The sequence below is a fragment of the Neofelis nebulosa genome, chromosome 4 (assembly GCF_028018385.1).
Source record: "Neofelis nebulosa isolate mNeoNeb1 chromosome 4, mNeoNeb1.pri, whole genome shotgun sequence".
NCBI lineage: Eukaryota > Metazoa > Chordata > Mammalia > Carnivora > Felidae > Neofelis > Neofelis nebulosa.
The window spans coordinates 149954219-149975684 of NC_080785.1; the positions used below are offsets into that span (position 1 = coordinate 149954219).

The following is a 21466-nucleotide window of genomic DNA, read 5'->3' on the forward strand; positions in this document are numbered from 1 at the left end:
CTTAAACTGACTGGTGATCCTCATTCCCCTTGGGATCAAGTCCAAAGGCCTGAATGAACATGGCCCATTTAGAGCTGGAACTGGCCCCCTTCCATGCCCTGGAATCCTGCACTCCAGCCACAAGACTCTGCTGGTAGGGCTGACCAGGCTGGCTTGTTCACATCTTGAGATGCCTGCATACGTTAGTCTCTTTGTCTGGATCTTGTTCTATCACCCTCCTAACCCCATCCCATTTCTGCCTCACAAACTTCTACTTACCCTTCAAGACCTACCCCAAATGCCCCCTCCTCTATGTTCTCACAGTACCATGTACACTTCTCTCTCTCCCAGGATGACTGGATGTGACCATGGGTCCTATGGCAGGAGCTGTGTGTTTGATGTGTGCATGGGTCAGAGGGTATGTGAGTGAATACACACACCTACTATTTCAAGCTTTCTTGCTCTGACCTTTGACATCCAGACTTACCTCCATGGAGGGGACCCTCCCCAGCTCTAAGGCCGTACCTGTGCCGGTGGGTCATCTTGATGCTCTCAGGGCTCATGGGACTATGGGATGCTAGGACATTTCCCCGTGGGGTGCTGGTGCCTGAACATGCAGGACTTAGCTTGTCCAAACCTGGAAACTCCTGTTGAGAAATGAATGTCCCTTCATCAGAGTAAACAATGAATAAGTAATTAAGGGGTGAGAGGGAAGGGCTGGCTAGTGGTAAAAATGTAAAAGAAGAATGTAAAAAGAAAAAAAAATCAGATACTTTTGGCAGAACTGAATTGCTGACTTCTTTTAGGCAATGGCCCCTTCATGACTAAAACACTCTCCTAACTGCACTGGAGTCTAGACCAGAGGCTGAGAGGCCTTGGGTTGATCCTACTAAGAGAACACATCTGGAATAGGCTGAAGTTGCTCTGAGTTCACAGGAGTGTGTTAAGAGGCATTCTTGGTATAGAATAAGTGGACTAAGAGCTGAGAAGCAGGAGACGAGGAGTTGATTAACAGCTGTCAGTCAGTTTACGTAAGGACTGGGGTTGGGTTTACTGGACTGCTAAATGGCCCAACTCTCAGTGTCCTGGGTTAAGTTGCCTGTGACACAGTTTATGGGGACAAATGATGTAGAATCCTGATGTGGGCCCTAAGTCCTACTGGGGATATTTCTGAGCTTGGCCTAAAGAAGCAGCAGGTTTTCCATGCCCTTCTCCCAAAACACGATGAAATGAAAAAGAAGGGTAAACTGGAGAGGACACCTCCATGTGTGTCCTGGAGACCTTGATGTATGTGGGTGAGTATTTTGTGATCTTTGCTAAAGTGACCCAACAGCCTTGCATGGCAGAGTACATCTCCTGTTCTAGTGGTCAGGCTCTAGCCTGCTTGGGTCACTTGTGGTGATGAGGAAGTTTGCACATAGCAGAGACTAACCAAGAATGAGCAGTAATAGAATACCCATTAGATTTAGTGACACTACCCAAGTTCTTCACTAAATGGATATTTTAATTTTAAGGTAGAAACACAAAAGACTTTCACTTTCTCTGCATGTTTCACCCTGAAATACCATGGGAAAATCATTACAGAAAGGAGAAATTTCAGGCCCAATAGGCTTTCCTCTGAAATATGTGCCCACTTCTCAAACTACAGACAAGCTTCTTTTTCTCTTTTTGGAGTCCATGCTATCTACAACTGGGCAGGAATGGTTGAGACATGCACTGGGGGCCACCAGCATCAAGAACAAGGCAAGTCAACCCCAACAGGTTAGGCCACTGAGTCTGAGTGGTCCAGCCTCTCTAGGGCCAGTGATCATCTCTGAAGAGGAGCCTCTTGTCCGAGATGGCCTTGCCTAACACCAAACAGCTCTATTTTCCTTGTCGCAGATAATAAGGTTCACACCTCTTGAGATCTGGCAGCCAGACTATTTAGCAGATAGGTTTCTCTTGAAACACCTGGAGTCAGCTTTATTGTTGAAAATGGGGTGAGGGCACATAAACAGGGGTTTCAAGACCACCTGGGCCCTGTTCTCTGCCAGCCAGCATTCCCTGCGAGACTGCTGAGGGGAAACTAGTCCTGGAATACAGGCTCTGCTTTTGCTTGTGTGAATCCGTCTTTGGGCCAACCCTGCTGTTGAAGCCCAAGAGCCAGGTCAGAGTCGGGAGAACTTCTGGAGCAAGAGGGCATGAAGATGGCAAGGGAAAGAGGGGAAAGAGGGAGATGGGGAGAGAGGGCTGGCTCAAGCTATGTCTTACCTCTGTAGGTTCTTGAGATGAAAAATATCTCCAAAGAGATATCTACATGTGGATCACATAATTTAGCTCTTTTCTTCCTCATGTGAAAACCTCTCTTCACCAGCACAGTACCTTGAAAAACATTCTTTGCCCTTGAATCTGACTCCTCCTCAGGGATGGGAGTGAGTGAGGGGATCCTGGGCATCCTTCCCCTGGATAGAACACTCACCTCTGCCTCTTGCCCCTCTGTGGTGGGGACAGCTTTTCCTTCACATTCCCCCCACCCTTTCCTTTGGCTTGTTGCACAGTCTGCAGGGAATGGCATCTGGTTCTACGGCAGCAGGGGCATGACAGGGATCAGCTTACATGGTAGAGGCTGGCCCGCATCATCTGGAACTGATCAATTAGCTTCTTATGCAGAGGGCGCATCTCTGGGTGCACAAACTTCTCATGAACTGCGAGCCCAACTCCAAGGACATGGACCTATTAGGGTGACAGATAAGGCCACTCTGCAAGTCAGGGAGTGGACCTTGACAACTGCAGCCATCCTGTGGTGCATAGCTTTTCCCTCGTGGCCACTGGCCTCTAAGCCCTGTAAGACATACCTGCTCCTGCATGAGCTCCTTGAGCTGGGTGATCTTCTCTGCATCTCCTGGGTGCTTGGCAATATAATCTTTGTCAAAGAAGGCCTGAGAAAGGAAAGGCTCAATCAGGAAGACTTCCCAGGACTACCCCTTAGAGGGGACCCAGGAAGTGTAAGTCTAAGGTACCATTTGAAAGGAAGGTCCCGACTCCTCACAGGTACACACACCATCTCCAGCCTGGCCTGCTTGGACCTCCTGCAATCGGAGGTGTGCTTTTTTGCATCTAAGAAGGACTGAAGGTGGTCAAATAATCTAAGCCTGGGTACTGGTCCCAGTCCCTCACAGAGCTTTGATGGTCTGGGTAGGGCAGGTAGGGCTGGTGGCCAGGGTGTAGGGCTCAGTCTCTTAGCCACCCACAACTTGCTTCTTGTGAAGGGCTGGGCTCCAGGGCTCCTCTTGGAGGCCATTTAACATCCTTCCCTAATCAGATGGATTACTCATCTGTCAGAGTTCAGAGAATAAAAAAGAAGAGACGGTCCCATAGGAGAGCCATGCCACAGAAACGAGGAGTGGTAGTGAGCCTCATGCCCGGGACCATCCTCCAGTCGGCTGAGGCACAGCTAGGGGAGGGCTAGCTGGGAAGGCTGCCCTAGAAGGCTGGGGCCTCAAGGAGAGGAGCCTGAGAACCACCTTCTCAGCAAGGCTGCCTGTTGTGGGTTTGGTCCAGGGCCCAGCTCACCTCTTGGTATCTTGCGACACCTCCATTGACAGCGGCATCGATGACGCCATTCAGGCACATGCTGAGCAGATTGATGTTGCCGTGTGCCTGTCTGTGTTGATACTGGCTAATCAGGGCCCGTAGTTCCTGGTTCTTGTTCTCAACCACTTGGATGGCATTCTCCAGAGGGCTCACCTCCACCTGAGGGCACAGGGCACAGGGCACACAATGTTGTCCCAGACATGATGACAACCCCTTCTTCATAATGATCCTGAGAACAGGGATCTAAGGCCAGTGATGCTGATTCTCACCCTTGTTCCTGTGGACTTAAGACTCCCTGACCCCTTTCAAATGTTCTCTTCTGATTTTTTGGCACTTAGAAGTATAGTAAAGAGTGAAGAACATCGGTTTTGAAGTCAGAGAGCTCTGACTTCCTGAACCTCAGAGAATAGTTTCCACATTTGTAAATTGGGAGATTAAAAATATCTGCTCCCCTGGTGTTGTCAGGATTAAAAGGGAGAAGATGTACAAAGCTTCTGACACAGGACTGGCCTGTGGCAGTCCAGGCCAGGCAGGTGGCCGAAGCTCTCTTTCTGTCTTTGGTCCTTAGAGAAAGGTCCCCAGAGCCAGGGCTGAGGGAGCAGCCGTGAAGATCAGCCCCATCCAAAACGTGTCTCACCAGTTCCCTCCTCTCCACTTCGAACCACCGAGAGATGCCAGGCAAGCTGTGGGTGAGGGTCAGTGTGGTACGCTCGATCCACAGGCTCTGTAAGGATGGCACAGACAGGGACAGGCCATTAAGCAATTTCTTCCACACCTGCCTGCTTGAGGGATGAGACAGGGACAAGATCCTGAGAAAGTGGGGCTTGCCCCTGGCCCCACTGCCCCTACTTTCCCACTGTTGTTCACCTTGAATTCATTCTCCTTGTCCTTGGGGCCTTTGTGAAAAGGCCTGTCGTACCGGAACTTCCTCACATTGTTGACACGGTAGAAGCTCTTGACGCGATCTGGGACCCTATCCATTTGCAGGACATCCACATAATCTGGAATGGGTGTCACCGCATAGATCTGCAAGTCTGGGCAGGAAGTGAAGGGGAAACCCAGACTTGCCCAAGGGATGGATCTGAATACTGACCCCTGTCATCACCCAAAGGAGAAAAGAGCCCCATAGCCCCTGTTCCCTCCTGGCAGCAGCAAGGAGCAGGACCCTTGCACAGACTCAGGCACAGTTAGATCAGATTTCCCTATCTGCACCCTCTTCCCGCTCTAGCATTGAGCCTTCTGAGCACTCAGCCAAGGTGAGATGTCAACAGCCAAGAAAGAAGGGAAAGGGGTCAGAAGAATGCAGGTGGCCACACCACAGGAGCAAGAAAGTTGCAAAGGCCTAAGCCTGCCCAGTGTAGGTAAACTGTATTTACTGCAGAACAATCTTTTAATAAGAATACTATTTGGGGTCTTTGTAGAGAGATAACATGGGAGTCCACCTGTTCTCCCTCCCTGGAACAAGCTTATACAGTGGTGACTCTCATGAGGTCTCCAAGGAAGCTGTGTGAGGGAGATGAGGGGGAGGCCAGTATTTGTATCCACACTTCCAAGTACCACTAAAAACACAGGCACTCTCCATCTCCTTCCCCGTACCCTCCACACCCACTCCCAGGGCTGTACCTCAGTCCTCCTGACAAAGACTAGGGATAATAACAGATGCACACAGGAGTGGAGCAGGGGATAGAAATGGTAGTTATCCCTGTGGCAAGAGTTCTGGTGGGATCCCCAATTACCCTGTACAGTGCCTGCTTCTGGATGCCTAGGCAGGTCCTTCACAGGGCCAGGTAGGGACTTAGGTGATGGTAGCAGCCCAGCCTGAGGGATGAAGGTCCCGCAGAAGCCCTGCTTCAGGCACCCACAGCTAAGGGCATGCCATGCTTCTTCTGTACGAGGCTGCATGAGGGTCCTGCTAAGTGTGGGTTCAGTGATGAGGACATATTTTGTTCAGGACTTATGGGTAACTTAGCCTGTAAGACCAACAACATAGCATAGGGGCAGCTGACTGGGTGGGCCTCACCTCCCAGGACCCCAGCCCACCTTCCCCTACCAAACATAGAAAGATACACTGGGCATCACACTGCAGGATGGCATCGTCGGGGTGGTTGGGGTGCTGCATGGCGACCGCCTGTGGGAACTCGCTGAGCATCCTCTGCTGGAAGGCCTCCAGCCTCTCGTAGTCATGGCCCCGACACACGTATTCTTTGTTCTGCCACAAACAAGAGAGCATGCTCTATGCCTTGCCCACAGCCCCCACCTCCACATGGGTGTCAATAGCTACTTGTGTCACAAGCATGTCCTAGGAGCCCCTGTGACAGGCATGGGGCATAGCACTCAGACTCTGCCCAAAGGGAAATGATGATCTAGAAGGGAGAGGGACAGAAAAAGGGAGACTTGCACTGTGATGTGGCAGCTGGGAGGCAGGGTACAAGTTGCAGGAAGCAAAGGAGGGAGGGCGCCTTACCCAGGAAGGGTTGAGAGGTGAAGGGTGGGATTTTAGAAAAGGCCATGCCTGAGAAGAGTCCTAAAAGGCCCACCTGGGCAGCTCTGAGGGAGGAGTGGGGAAGGGTACTCTATGTGGGCACAGTGACAACCAGGGCAGCAACAGCCTGTACAGGAAAAGGTTGTGTGTGGAGAGGTGGGAGGGTGAGGAAGATGCCTGCAAGGAATGATCTCCAGGGGTGCCACCACATAAATCTTAACAGGGGGGTGACCAAGTGCATGCTTTTGAAGGGCCACTTTGGTTAGTGGGAACAAACAGTCCAAACATTATTCAGTGTCCAGTAGGTATTCAGTAATTATTTACTATATGGGCAGTAAATTCCTTTGCAATTATGTCAGCAGAACAAATAGACACCATCCTAACTACACATTTCTTAAACCCTGTTAATACCATATTTGGTTTGGGTTAGGTCTCAGTTTTTCTTCTAGTGGGCTGCAGTAATAACAGGGCCCCCTCAACCCTGGTATGCCTCCCTCACAGCTGGTCACGAGTGAATGGAACACTTCTCCAGCCCTCTGGTGATATATGTCTGCCTGCCCAACTACCTCACTAGATCCTCTTTGACAAAGTTGCATCAGGCACTGGCAGCCCCTCCTGGCATGTCTTCAGAGGAAAAGAGAGAAGTTCCACAGGGCCAGCCATATGGTTACTGGTACAGGGATGATTATAGGCCAGGTCCTGGAGGACTTCACACCTTTTGGAACAGAATTTCTGCCCCCTTTTCACCTCTCCTCTTACTATAGAAGAACTCAGCTAAGGCTGGGCTACATGTCTGGATGAATCAGAGTGGAAAAACAATACCAGAAGGGAAGTCACGGTCAGGAGGAGCAGGCTGGCCTCTCCAGTGAACAGACCAATAGTTAAAGGACAAGAGACATTTCTAAGTCCATTGCTTGATAAGCAGAACTGACAAAGAAGATAATTGTAAAGAATTGGTCTTTTCATATCAAATCAGAAATGTACAACCCTCACCAGTATCTGTTCCTGGGTCAAATAAAGAGAAACAGAAATTCCCCCAAGAAGGGAAGGCTGGATGTTTTCCTGTCCCTGTGCAGATTAGTAGATAATCACATTTGCAAAGCAAGAGAGGCAGATGGTCCAGGGAAACCAAGCTGACAGAGCTAAAGTAATAGATGGCCTATGTGTTCAAGGAAGGTGAGGGAGTAGCCTAGCCTTCTGGGGAAGGCCCAGCAGGAGGAAGGCACATAGCATTGACCTTGATGCTGGTTGTCAGTTTCAAGTTGAGGATACCCAGCATCCTCACATGAGACAGATCTGGCTGCTGCTGCTTTGTACTTTGTCCTTGCCATTTACCAGGCAAACAGCTACCTCTACTGGGACTTACTACATTTGCCAGAGATGAACTGAGCAGTGGAGGGAAGGGAAGGCAGCATGTGGCTAGGCCAGGTGGATCTGCATGCAGGAAACACAGCTCCTAGGGAATGCCCCTTGTGTGGAGACAGAGATGGACTGATGGGTGACATTTCCTAACACCGATTGTTATTCTTCCTCCCTTACTGGCACTGCTGAAACCACATTTGAACATTCAGACTGTCACCTGCAAGCATTATTTGGATGGCTCAGATGCAGGTTCTATGCCAGGTCTTACTTGTCAGAAAGCTCTGAGTACCCTGAGACACTGATATACCCTGTGACATAAGCATGAGTGGTGGAAGCCAGGGCAAACCACGATGGAGAACTCCTGTTTGAAGGGGAAAGAAATGAGGATACCAAGGGCCTGATTTTGTAGTATCCAAAATAATGATGTTTTAGAGTACAATCTGGTTTATGATATACAAATTGTGGGACTAAACAAGGAGAATAAAATAATAATAAAGCGTACTTTGCAAAGACAAAATGAGAAAGAAGTTACAAGGCCAGAATCATTAGTTTGTCTAAGGACTTTATAGAGATGCTTTTGGTTTCTTATTCTTGTGTAATTCCTTCTTTCTCTTCTGCTGACCTCTACTTCCATTGCTTTTGTATAATCTCTGCTGGTGGAGGCAGCAAATATGCCACTTCTGAGATGCCTGAAGTGGATGGTCCCTAGAGAGTGAACAAGTCAAGTCTGGTCCTCCTGAGGAGACCCTCTTCTCATTCACATTCTGCTGCTAGAAACATTCCTGTGGACTGGAATTGGAGCCTTCCTGCGGGTCACAATTAGGCGCAGTGTACTTGCTAGCCCTGTCAGTGTTACTAGTTCCTGCAGAAGTCAATTTTCTTTTTCACCTAGAATGATTACTGCCTAGGAAATGTGAAAGTTGACCTGCCTTACCACCTAAAATGTGGTTAGCCTGGACTCTTGCTAGCAGACTGGCTTTTTTCTTTTTCTTTTTTTCATTAAAAAAAATTTTTTTTAATGTTTATTTATTTTTGAGACAGAGAGAGACAGAGCATGACCGGGGGAGGGGCAGAGAGAGAGGGAGACACAGAATCTGAAACAGGCTGCAGGCTCTGAGCGGTCAGCACAGAGCCCAACGCGGGGCTTGAACTCACGGATGGTGAGATCATGACCTGAGCCAAAGTCTGACGCTTAACCAACCAAGCCACCCAGGCGCCCCTGGCTTTTTTTTTTTTTTTTAAAGGAGCCACTAAGCCCAACTGACCTGTGATGTGATACCAAGCTCATCATTGCTCACTGACGAAAGGAATTTTTCCAATAAGACAGGATCCCAAACATATCAAAGGGATTCTATGAACTTTCCCAGCTGCTGGTTGAGACTTGTAAACATGGAACATTAGTAAGATATTGGGACTGGGGACAGTCAGAGCTAGTGTTAGGTCCCAACTGCAGCTCAAGGCCCCTTCATCAGCACAGCTTCTTTTAGGTCCCCTGAGAATGATGAATCTCTATGGGCTGTAGCCTACAAGCCCAGACTGACATTTCCTGGAGCCTCTGGCTTATGTGGAATAAAGAAGAGAATCACAACTGTTCAGCTGGTGTCAGTATGTCTATAGTCAGTCATTCCTTCTCTGTTGGTATCCCACCTCAGCCTTCCAGGTGGGAGAAATGGCTTTCACCATCCGGGGATAGAAAACTGGCTGCCAATAAAAGGCTTTCCATAGCCAGATCCCATTTGACAGCTCACAAGCTTCTCTGAAATCAACAGGTTCTCGATCCTGACCACAGAGCATACAGTGCAGCCTGGTGTAGAGCCATCATCTTAAATGACAAAACCCAACAGGCCAGCATCCTGTTTAGGTCAGGGTTGTACTGGTGTCCTATTTGGCTAAAAATAGTCACAATGGAGAATTACAGGCATTGGAACTATAAATTGGAAGGCTTCTAGACATACCTATGGGACATTCTCAGACCCTGGTCATTTCCTGCAGGAATTTGGTTGATTTGGTAAGAAAGTCACCCTTGTATATTCCAGGTAGCTACAAAATAGTACAGCAGAGTAAAACAAAATCTAAAGTTGGGAGCCAGTCCAATCAAGTAAAACCAAAAGCTTTTTGTTGACTAGTTAGTCCTTCAAAAAGTAGTATTCAGTAGAACAGGGGAAAAGATAAAAAACAGGTTATAAATGAATTACTGTGTAAAATATAAGTTCTTGTGACTACCTGAATGGACTCACCCGAAGGAAGAAAGGAAACTTCCTGCCATAGAAGCCAACTCGAAAGAACTCAGGCTCCAGGCGTTGCTGCTCCATGATGTTGTCATAGTAGCTGGCCTCCATTTTCTGTGAACAAGAAAGGCAGCTGCCTTTAGGTTGGCCTGACTGTTACTGGTGTCCAAAGCAAGTTCTCCCAGGTCCAAGTAGACACTGTCTTTTGGAAAGACTGTGTGAGAAGTGAGCCCCTAGCCATGGTCAGCATCTCCCCAGGTTGCCTCATAATGGAAGAGGAAACCCTCCTCTTCCATCATCCTCTGATGGTAGGGTGGGGACAGCAGCCCAGTGCTCATAATGTCCTACCCAGTGGGTGGGCCCAACCTGATACAGATCCAGGCTTCCTGAACTTTCAGGGGGCACAGGTTTAACATGAATTTTTTTTTGCCCAGGGATTTCTGGTTTTGACTGATACTCATTACACCAAATGACTTCTAGCTCATGTTAGTTAATTGGTGGCAAACCGCTATTCTCAGCACCATTTTCCATCAGTCTAACTGCACTGCTCTTGCTCATCTATTATCGGACTAAAGATGCTAATAATCACAGTGAAAAAGTCTCAGTTGCCAGCAACACTGGTACTGGTTCCAATTTAGGAGATTTTAAACTTTGAAAGTTGAACCAATATCTATGATTTCTGGCATTACCAACATCAGTAAGTTTCTTAGTATTGGCTGACCTGGCTTCATATTCAGAAAAACTCACTGAATTTTGACTGGGAAGATAGTTGTAACACACTAAATCAAGCCAGCTTGCTGAGGAGCAGTGGCCTCCAAAGACCAGTCAAGAAGCTACTTCTAGAGAACTACATCTATTACAAAGATCCAAATATCCATTTGGATCAGGGAACGTGGCACAGCTGGCCATGCTGCAGAGGGTGCAGGAGGAGGGTAAGCTGACACTGCTGGCTTCTCTTTGCTATTGAAGTTTGTAGCTGTTATGGCTCAGAATCCAGCACCAGCAGCCAGGAAAATCTGGTGGAGACCTTCAAAGTCCATGGGACATTTCACTTAATTTTTGAATATTTTGCATCAAAGAAGGGAATAAGAACAAGGTGTTTGAAAGTGACCACAAGCCAAAGCAGGGAAAGATCTTATAAAGTTTTCATATGAAACATCCCTGAGCAAAATCATTTTAGGTGAAGCTTCTTTGTGAAGGTGAGCTGCCATCTCTTCCGTGAACTCCCCCTTCTTATCCTGCATATGCTGCTTCTCCCTTCCCCCAGCACCAGTGGCCCTTGGGGTCTGGATCATATAATCATTTGTCAGGTGTGTGTTTTAGTTCCCCAGTCAGACTGCAAATATCTCAAGGGTAGGAACCTTGGCCTCTGCTTCTCCTGTACATCCACAGCACTAAAGCAAGGGCTAGACCTGCAGTGAATGCTCACTCAGAAATGGATGCCAGGACAATGCTAGTACCTCCAGTCAGGGTTGGGTTGGGGGAAGAGACAAAGCTCACCCGAATCCAGCTGAGGCTCTGATAATCGTAGAGGCTCTCGTATTGACATGCCAGCTCCCTGCACAGTGGGATTCCAAACTCCCAGCTCTGTGTTGGAAATAGGAACAAGGCTTCAGCACCTCAGACATCCTCAGAATGGCCTAGACTCATCAAATACATTAGAGGGCACAACCAAAGGTCCCCTGCAACTCATCTGTCACAAAGAACATCTGCTCAAGATGAGTCTGTGGAGCACAACACACAGTGCTCTGGCTTTCTAGCTCAAGGTTGTTGCTTTTAGGTTTCTCCTCAAATCTCTCTATCTCCAAAAGGCCATTTCCTGACCACCTCATCAAGGACAGGAACTTCCCCAGCCATTGTCTGTTTCAGTACTCCCAAGTTATCTTTAAAGGTATTTACTTTTTTGTTACATTAATCTCAATAGATGATAAACTACATGAGGGCAGGAACCCTGTTTATTTACTTTATCCTCAGAGCCTAGACCAGTGCCAGGCATGAGCAGATAATAAAGATTTATTTAGTAAGTTAATGAAGGAAGCAATGACTTTTGCTTTTATTTAATTCCAGTTAGTTAACATACAATGTAATATTAGATTCTGGTGTACAATATAGTGATTCCATGCTTCCATATAACACCCAGTGCTCATCACAGCAAGTGCACTCCTTAATCCCCATCACCTATTTCATCCATCTCCCCACCCACCTCCCCTCTGGTACCATCCGTTTGTTCTCTATAGTTAAGAGTTTGTTTCTTGGTTTGTCTCTCTTTTTCCCTTTGCCTGTTTGTTTTGTTTTTTAAATTCCATGTATGAGTGAGATCATATGATATTTGTCTTTCTCTGACTTATTTTGCTTAGCATAATACTCTCTAACTCTGTCTGTGTTGTCGCAAATGGCAAGATTTCACTTTTTTATGGCTAATATTCCATTGTATATATATATACCACCTCTTCTTTATCCATTCATCTGTCAATGGACACCTGGGCAGAAACAATGACTTAAATTTTTTCTTAAATGTTTATTTATTATTGGGAAAGAGAGAGACAGAGTGTGAGTGAGGGAGGGACAGAAAGGGAGACACAGAATCTGAAGCAGGCTCTAGGCTCTGAGCTGTCTGCACAGAGCCCGATGTGGGGCCCGAACCCACAAACCATGAAATCATGATCTGAGCCAAAGTCAGATGCTTAACCGACTGTGCCACACAGGAACTCCAGAAACAATGAGTTTTGAATTAAGATCACTGAAGCTCAGAAACAATTAAAAAAACCAAGCAGAAAGTGGCTACCTAAGGACTTAGTAGTAGGCCTGACAACTTCCTTTATAGAAATATTCAAATCTCAAAGAAGGTTTCAGATGATCCTTGCCTAGTGAGGTCCCAGGCTGTCTCTGTGGTGTGGCCCCTGTTACAGTTACAGGCCCATATAACAGGTGCCTGTGGAGGGCTTAAGGGGCCTTCACTAAGGGCTAGTACTGCCCATTTCCCCTGCTTTTTATATAGTGCTTTCTTTTGTTAGACTGGGAATCACTGGTTTACTTGATATTTCAGCCAGGCTCTTCTTGCCAACTTCTAAATGCTAATTAAAAAATTTTTATTATAGGACATTTTAAGCATATAGAAAAAGAGACGAATGAACCCCTAGGTACTCATCACCCAGCCTCAACAATGACTAGTTGTCATTGGCAACTCATTGCCAGTCTTGTATCATTCATACCCCAACCACTTACTGCCCCCCAGAGTTTTTGAAGCAAATCTCAGACATCGTATAATTTCACCTAGTCATATTTCAACATGAATGTTTTAATAGTAAGAACTATATTTTTAAAAAATACTATTTGAAATAGCATCAAGGAGAAGGACAACACTATGTCATCTGGGACTGTGTTTCTCAAAAAGAGCAGATTATTTCTATCCTTTGAAAGAATTAATGTCATATGGATTGAAACCACAGGGCCAATTAAAAATATTGAAACAAACCAAAGGGAATTTTTAAATAGACCCTGGCTCCCTGAGCCAATACAATGCCTCTGCCCCAGTGAGCTAGGAAACCTTTTATACCCCCATATTATACCCCTTTTGAGGGGCACATGTCAGCTCCCCTTCCGGCTCCAAGTGCTACTTGGGCAGGTTTTAGCCAAGGATCCTCAATAGGGTCTGCCTGGCAGGCAGCTCCATGGGGGCCGGCTAAGCAGCTGAGCTGTGCACAGACCTGTGGCCAGCTTGCCAAGAGCGCCCCATGGGGAACTGCTCATTTAGGTGATAAGGGCCCCACGTAGGGCTAATGGCACTCAGCCAGTTAGCATCCTGTAGCTCCCAGTAAAGCAGGTCTTCTTCCCTACCGGGATTAATGTTCATCTGCCTTGCTGGCATCTCTGCCTGATTTGTGTAATTTGCCCTCCTGCTCCAAGCCCTCCTCCCACCCACCCTCAATTATCTTTAGAGTGAGCCAGGACCAAGAGTTTTAAGACATTCTGTCAGCCTTAAGGGATTGTGCTGGAACTCTGGTGGGTCTGGGGGCTTTGAGAGCTGCCTCTGATCACAGGTGAGGAATGTGTTGCTGGTACAGTGCATCCCTGGTTAAATTTTTTCTCTTGGTTTCGTGCCTTCTGGCAGGAGGCAAATCCAACTCCAAAACTTCTTACCAATGTCTGAAATCCAATTATTTCTACCAGCTCTGGCAAGATGGGTGCTTTTACACATCCTTGTGGCCCCTTTGACAGGGATGACCCCAAAGCTACACTCACTTAGGGCTCATTCTAATCAAAGTGAAAAGGAAGGCAAAGGCCCAGGACTCAGACTGGTGGTCTTTGTACTTCTTCTTTTTTTTTTTTTTTTTTAATTTTTTTTAATGTTTATTTATTTTTTGAGACAGAGAGAGACAGAGCATGAACGGGGGAGGGTCAGAGAGAGGGAGACACAGAATCCGAAACAGGCTCCAGGCTCTGAGCAGTCAGCACAGAACCCGACGCGGGGCTTGAACTCACGGACCACAAGATCATGACCTGAGCCGAAGTTGGACGCTTAACCGACTGAGCCACCCAGGCGCCCCTGTACTTCTGTTTACACACAACATATTAGAAGCAACGGATTCATCGTTTCTTCAGAGGAGTGTGGGCAATAGCAACTCTCAGTCAGGAGAGCCCAAGCCCAGCCCCACAGAGAAGGCTGCTCTAGTCTTAATGGTCTGTATGCCAGATAAATAGGTGTCAGAGCCCTCTGCTAGCTTTCCTTCCTGTCTGCTCCCTCTGCCCTGCGATGGAGGACCAACTCTCATTTTTGAGCCTCTCCTTCCTTCTTTTCAACGTTACTTCTTTCCTTTCTCCTTGTCTGGCCTGGGAGTGCTGACCCTCTGTGGACTGGAACTCAGTCCAGCTTGGGGCAGGCTCCAGGCTCTCATCACTGAAGGGAATGGCCCAGGGTTAGAGTATGGCCATGAGTTGAACTTCTGACTCAGTCCTTCTGGGTGCTCAGGAAATAAACACAGGACCAAAGGAAGTCAGGTTATCTGTATAAAGCATATAACAGAGAGGCTGGGAGAGTGTGGAAGAAAAGTAGAGGGCCTGGCTTGTGAGGCAGGGTGTGCTGGGAATGCTGAGGGCTATAACCCCTTTACCTGCCCATCCCTAGAGTCTTCTTTTTTGCCCTCCTCCTGCTGTCAAGGCAGCTTTTCTCTGGACACCAAGAACCCTACAGGAACACTTTTTCTGCAGCAGCCTGATTTTGCTTTTCTGGAGCCAATAGTAATAGTAATAATGATAATAATAATAATAACTTGAATGCTTTAAAGAGCTGGTTAGCCCTATCCACTGGTTCTACGGGGGTACTGAGGCACAGAAACACATAAGTTGGACCCTCTATATTAACTCAAGAATGTGATAAATATCTCTTTGAGGATGAGCTTATGAAAGGGCTCTGCACTCAGCACAGAACTTGCTCCTCCAGAAATTCACAGAAAAAACAGGGTTACTAGAATGAGTGCGAAATCCTCAAGAAGGTGGCCTACGGAGCCTTCCAGTCCTTCCCCCAAATCTGTTCATCTATGATACTCAAGCAGGTTTTGCATTTCATTCTTTCATCCATACTAAGCTTTAAACCTGCTTTTCTAAACACTACTGTAGTGTTTAGTGAAGAGGGGAACGATTAATGCTCCCATGTCCCACTGGTAGGCTCTGTCAGAACAAGACAACTCTCCACTGTGTACTCTGTGCCCACGGAAAGCAAAGAGAACTAATACACTAAAAGCACTTATGCACACTCACACCATGATCATTCCACTCCTGAGCTGGCAGGGCTTGCTGGGGATGTGGGTAGATGACAGTTCCAGGTGGGCTGGGTGCCAGAAAGGCAGGCTTGAAAGTATAGTGGTGTGGGGCTTTAAGTCCAGCCCTGGACCAGCAACAAGAGGAGGCTTTGGGCTGGCACTATGGATCAGTCACACGTGGCTGCCCGAATGCTGAGCATGGGCTCCCTTTCCAGGCTAGGTTACACAAGAGCTCCTGAGATTCTGGAAAGGTTCCTGCATGGGTGAATGCTTTTGACAAAGATGTTTCCTATGTTATATAAAACTGATGAATGTTTTCTGATTTATGAGCAAAAGCCATTAATGTTTAAATCTTTCTTTTTTATGATGAATAAATACATTAAAAAAACCCAATTTCCTAAATGGGTAAGGGGTATTAAGGAATCTATTCCTGAAATCATTGTTTTGCTATATGATAACTAATTTGGATGTAAATTTTAAAAAATAAAAAATAAAATTAAAAAGTAAAATAAAATAAAATAAAATAATTTTTTAAATGTTTATTTATGAGAAGGAGAGAGAGAGACACAGAGCATGAGAGGGGAAGGGGCAGAGAGAGAGGGAGACACAGAATCTGAAGCAAGCTCCAGGCTCTGAGCTGTCAGCACAGAGCCCAACGTGGGGCTTGAACTCACGAACTGTGAGATCATGACCTAAGCTGAAGTTGGACACTTAACCAACTGAACCACCCAGGCGCTCCTTAAATTCAGCCTTTAAAAAAATTGTTTAACGTTTATTCATTTTTGAGAGACAGAGAGAGACAGAGTGTGAGCAGGGGAGGGGCAGAGAGAGAGGGAGACACAGAATCTAAACCAGGCTCCAGGCTCTTAGCTGTCAGTACAGAGCCTGATGTGGGACATGAACCCATGAACTGTGAGATCATGACCTGAACCGAAGTCAGATGCTTAACCAACTGAGCCACCCAGGCACCCCAAATTCAGGTTTTTAAAGCAATGATCAAAGCTGAATAATGAGCAAACAGCATCAACAAGTCACACAACCCCAGCCTTTTCAGTGTATGGGCCACAACCAACTGTAGGTGGTCAGAAAGCCCCATAAGGAGCCTGCTGAGAGATAGAAGCAGGATGGCTGGGAAGCACCAAGGAGGCCTAAACCAATGCTGACACTGCCTGCCAATCCTACAGATTCAAGCCTGATGGGGAAGAATCCCGATGATAGAAGTCTAGTCTGTGCTGTGATGAAGGGAAATCCAAGATAAGTACATGTACTAGTAAGAGGCAGGACAGGCCTCCTTTGACTAAGGTTAAAATCCATTCGTTTTTATAGCTCATATGTTCTATGGCAGATTAGAAAATCAACATTAATTCTCTATGTAATCTAATAAATGTAAGGGGAGGGGCAGAAGCTCCTGCTATAGGAGCATCAGCATTTATAGACATGCAAGGGTGCTCTGTGGGGCTGTCTCATACCCTCAATCTGGAATTGGTTTCCAAACCACAGAATTAAACTGTTATATATTTTTTTCCCCAGAGAAAATCATGCTGCCTCCAAAGCTGATGCACATACATGGACATCCACCCACTTATCGCCCCCACACCACCCTCTGCAGCATGCCTAGATGGCATGCATTATTGTAGAACCCAAAGAGCTGAACAGCTTGCCTAATGACACCTACCTTGCCTTTGTTGAAGTAGTGGATGATCTTGCGGCACAGTCCCTCTTTCCGCTGCCACTCTGTCTGGGATGGGTAGTGGAGGAATTCCCGAAGTGGCCGTTCTTCCCACTGCAGCAGCTCACAGTAGAGGAGCAGAGTGAATGCGGCCTCTGTGGGGAACAGGCAATATGGAGACCCAGGGACTTCTCCTCAGGGGTCCAGGGGGAGTCTGGTGCCAGGGGACTAGCCCAAGCACTCTGCTAGGATAGGGCATGTGCAGCCCAGGTCAGGGAAACTGGATACCAAAGGTTACATAGAGGGGCTGCCCAGCCAGCCAATAACCTTTGCCCATAGCATTAAGGAGTCAAGGATCCTGGTAGACAACTTCCTCTCATAGCCTAATTATCAATACTGGGCTCCAGATGAAGTATGACCGAGCTACCTGAGAATTTGTGCACAAGTTACCTTGCTTTGGGAGACACAGACATGTCAGAGACAATTCTTGGGTTCCTTTTTAGTCAATGTATTACAGCTTCCTTTCCAACCTTCTCAGAACTGGCTCTTGCAGGAGGGCACTGATCAAGTCTTCTCTCAGCCCTCCCTAAGCCAGCCCCAGTGCCTACAGTAACATTTTCTGACCTTAGCATGGCCTTCGTCTCTACTGTTTCTACAAGGACCAGAGAGACGTGTAAATGGTGGTAAGTGTGTGATGGGCCTGTAGCCAGAAGCTCCATTCCTGGAGGAGCTCAAAGTTGATGCTGAACTCAGGGCAGAGGCCTAGTGACACTTTACCCTACATGTGGAACTGTTCAAGAAAGTTATATAAAACAAGAACAACTAAATACTGTGGCCCTAAATTCTAAGGCATGAGTCACACTTAATTACAGCCACTGATCAGGGTCCTCATTATACAGTCTGCTCTTTCCTGTTCTATTTGGTCATTTTTGGTGGGCATCTCCTAGTGGTAAGGTAATTAGCTCTAGCTTTTGTCTGGCCTTCAAGGCCCTACTCAAGTCCGCTACCAATAACTGTGAAGAATCTCATTTCTAACTATTCCGTGACCCACTTCCAGTTTTAGCCAAACACACCTGCCTGCAGCCACTCCCCAGGCTCTTCCTCATCCTTATCCTTGCCTCTCTGCCTGTGCTCTGGTCACTGGACCTTCCTGCCCAGGGATGCACATGCCTCCTTACTGGATCCAGATGGGAAGTCTTTTATTTCTGGGGAACAAGCTCCTGAGGCACTCAAGGGCTCCCTTTGGAATTTAGGAAACCAGGTGAAATTTTTTTCTTTTCTGATCATATCCTTTTCAGATGTTATTCCTGAGGCTGCCAGAGACAAGGCTTAGCACCCTCTCTGTCTGTCCAAATCCCTGACCCCACCTCTCAGTCATGGCCCAGACCTCTAGGAATTTAGTAAATGCCTCTATATTATATGGAATTTATCAAAGTCTATTGTCTTCTCAGAGGCTTGCTGCAATCATGGGTGGAAGTAGACGGAGAGAATGGCAGATTCAGTCTAGTCATTTCAGATTTAATTCTTGTTAACTTATGTGGTCAGAAAAGGTGGAATCTATGCCAAACAATCCCTTACATCTAGAAATAAGGAAGGAGGGTTCTGTGTTTCTACAAACCCATCTAATTCTAGTAATGTTTGTGGATAAGAATAGCTTGAATTTCATGGTTTGTCACACAAATTCAAGTCCTATGGCTCAAGAGCTAGGATGTAGTGGCTGGCCACCACAGTGAAGAAGGTGGCTATTTTGGGGAAGCTATGGCACCAAGTGATCAGTCAGGAGATACATGCATGCACATACCCTCCTGACTGAGTGGTACTCAGTAAACAGTGTGACAGGCAGGCTGAAATGCTTTTAAATTTGTTCTATTAGAAAGGGCCTTAGTAATAAATTGTAGAAAGGGGCCCTATATGGTCCGTCAGAAAGCCAGATGAACACTCTCAATACTTTCTATTGGAAAATCAAAGTGGGGCTGCTGTGCATTTTGCGGGGAAGAGCCTAGACTGCAAAGCAGTTCTGCTAGCAAGTTCAGAAGTTAGGCAGATATTTCAGTGTTATGGCCTCATGTAGCTCTGGCTGTGAAGGTTTTCAAGGTCAAGAAGGCTCTGCTCTTAGAGAGGGACAGTGAGCTCAGGATGCTCTGAACCTAGTGCATGAGAATTTGGAGGTTACCCTTGAGGCCTCAGAGGGGATGGACAGGAGGCAAGGAGAGAGCAGAACAGCCTCAGACAGCAGAGGACATGGCATGAAGGCACAAGTGGAATTTATGCCTGCTTTCTTTCTGCCATATGTGACAAAGGATTTGAGGGAAAGAATGAAGTGAGGGGGCAACATAAGCCCCAACACTCCACTAAGATCTGTCAGGCACCAGCTCAGAGCCTTTCTCTGCTAGCTGTGCATACCTGTCCAGTCTGTCCTCACAGGGAGACATGGTTGGGTCCCCCTTCTACTCACCTGTGTAGTTTTCAGCCTGCAAATGCATGTCACAAAGCTTATGGATATAGCGGATATACATCTCTTCTTTGTTAATCTCAGATTTGTAAAAGTTCTGTGAGAGAGAAAAGGAAATACGCATAAAGATGAGAGAGGTTTCCACCTATGGAGGCCATACCTGAGCTCCAGGCAGCTGGCCAAAGCCCTGGGTGTACTGGACAGGAGGAGGGCAGGCCATGGACACAGACAGCACCAGCAAGAGAAAGGATCAGCCAGAAGGCACAACTGCTCCCCAGGTATGGTGGAACGAATGGCAGATCTGCAGGAGTCCAAATATTGAGAAAGAGGAGGAGTGCCAAGGCAGACTGGGAATTAGGGTATTTCAGGGTTGACTGGACCTTGTTAAGAGGCCAAGGGTAGAGTTCTGTCCAAGGAGAACATTCCTTTCTCAAGTGAAAATGTGACTGGTGAGGTGCAGGTCTCTGAGATATTAGGGACAGAGCTGATATCCTGACTCAAGTCCTTAGGCTTGCAGCCACAGTAGAATGGCCAAGCCTGTCACAGTGCAGGCCAGAAGCTATTCCGCTGGGCAGATAGGAGGAGGGGCCCATGTCTTCTCACCATCAGGTTAACAGTGCAGCCAATCTTCTTATTCTCTGTTTCCTCTCCTTTCATGCAGTCCCTGGAAAGGAAAGCACAGATGAATGTCCCATGGCATGAAGTGGTGGCTCTGGAACAATGCATAGAACTGCAGTGTCACAGAGGCATTAGTATAACTAAACCCTAAATTAAGATGCTCTCCAACAGAAAATGCTTCCACAGGTGGGGGCTATACAGTGAGCTCCCTCTGAGGTTTGGACCCACTCCTAGGGTTCAGAGATCTCTGTTCAACTGAACCTCTCATTCTGGTGGCAGACTGTAGAGCCCAGATGGTACATTAGGGTAGTACCAATATCCTCAGCACAGAAGAGTGTATCAGTAAAGATAAACGTCAAATCCTCAAGTCCCCAGAAGGAGAGGCACAGAGCTTTTCTTACAGGGAAAGTTTCATTTTGTAGGTCAGCGTTCAACAGAAGCCAATATGCTCCACTCCAGAGACCTAGCTTCAAGACCCTGTGGTTACAGCAACCGTGGCATGGCCACCATGTTAACCATCTTACTGGCTTTTCTCCCTATGGTTTCCTTCCTGTGTACTAAGTAGAAGCAGCAGGTTTAAAGTTTCTTTCTGATTTAGGGGTAGCTTCACCCAGGGCTGAGTTACATTCATGCTGATCAGAGCAGGGTTGGGTGTAAGAGGGGTCAAGGCTGGTCTGTGAGACACAGAACAACAGGAACACTGAGAATGGATCCTTCCCTAGGGAGAGAGGAGGACTGGTCAAAACCAAGCTCCTCTGGAAGTAGCAGAGGCTTGGCACAAGGAGACAAAGGAGAAGGAGAACCAGAATGGTGAATCTCGCCAGAAGCCTCCTCTACACACAGCCAGCCAGAGTTCCATCTGTTTGCTGTGTCTCCTTCTATGGCACTCTACAGTGCCCTGGCATATAGATACAGTTCCTTGTGTAGCTGTGTGTTAGGGAAAGGCAGCATAAGTGGGTTTATGGACCACTAAGATCAGGTGGAGAGAGTATCTTGACTTTGCTCTACTAACAGGCATGGGGCCCAGTGAGAAACATCACAGTTGGGAGTCAGGAGCCTTAGTCCAAGTCACTGAACCTCTGGGTGATAATGTGACAAAGTTAGTTATTCCCGCCTTCCCAGCTGCAATCCAGCTCACAAAGGGATAACTTCTTTGAAAGAAAGGAATACTGAAAAATCCACACAACTCTCATGATATTCTGCAAAGCCAAGTGTCCTCCCTTCTATGGAGGGCTACTATCAGAAGTGGCAGCTCTGTGGGATTTGAAACCAAGGTCGTCCTCCTTTTTTGGTTCCCTAACTGCCATATGGCATTTGGTTCCTCTGTAGTCAGACATGGGGGTC

General features: G+C 47.1%; 1 protein-coding gene across 13 annotated transcripts in view; it reads right to left on the reverse strand.

The window, feature by feature from the left end:
- DOCK3 (dedicator of cytokinesis 3) overlaps positions 1-21466 on the reverse strand; it is a 595409-nt gene that overhangs the window by 15068 nt on the left and 558875 nt on the right. For all 13 annotated transcript variants that reach the window (XM_058726773.1, XM_058726766.1, XM_058726765.1 and 10 more), the window contains 12 exons: positions 20108-20168; positions 19508-19601; positions 17059-17207; positions 11125-11211; positions 9634-9738; positions 5620-5761; positions 4420-4586; positions 4190-4276; positions 3532-3711; positions 2814-2897; positions 2575-2691; positions 505-626 (listed from right to left, as the gene is read on the reverse strand). In XM_058726773.1, coding sequence (XP_058582756.1) covers positions 505-626; positions 2575-2691; positions 2814-2897; positions 3532-3711; positions 4190-4276; positions 4420-4586; positions 5620-5761; positions 9634-9738; positions 11125-11211; positions 17059-17207; positions 19508-19601; positions 20108-20168 — 1395 coding nt within the window. The remainder of the gene's footprint in view (positions 1-504; positions 627-2574; positions 2692-2813; positions 2898-3531; positions 3712-4189; positions 4277-4419; positions 4587-5619; positions 5762-9633; positions 9739-11124; positions 11212-17058; positions 17208-19507; positions 19602-20107; positions 20169-21466) is intronic.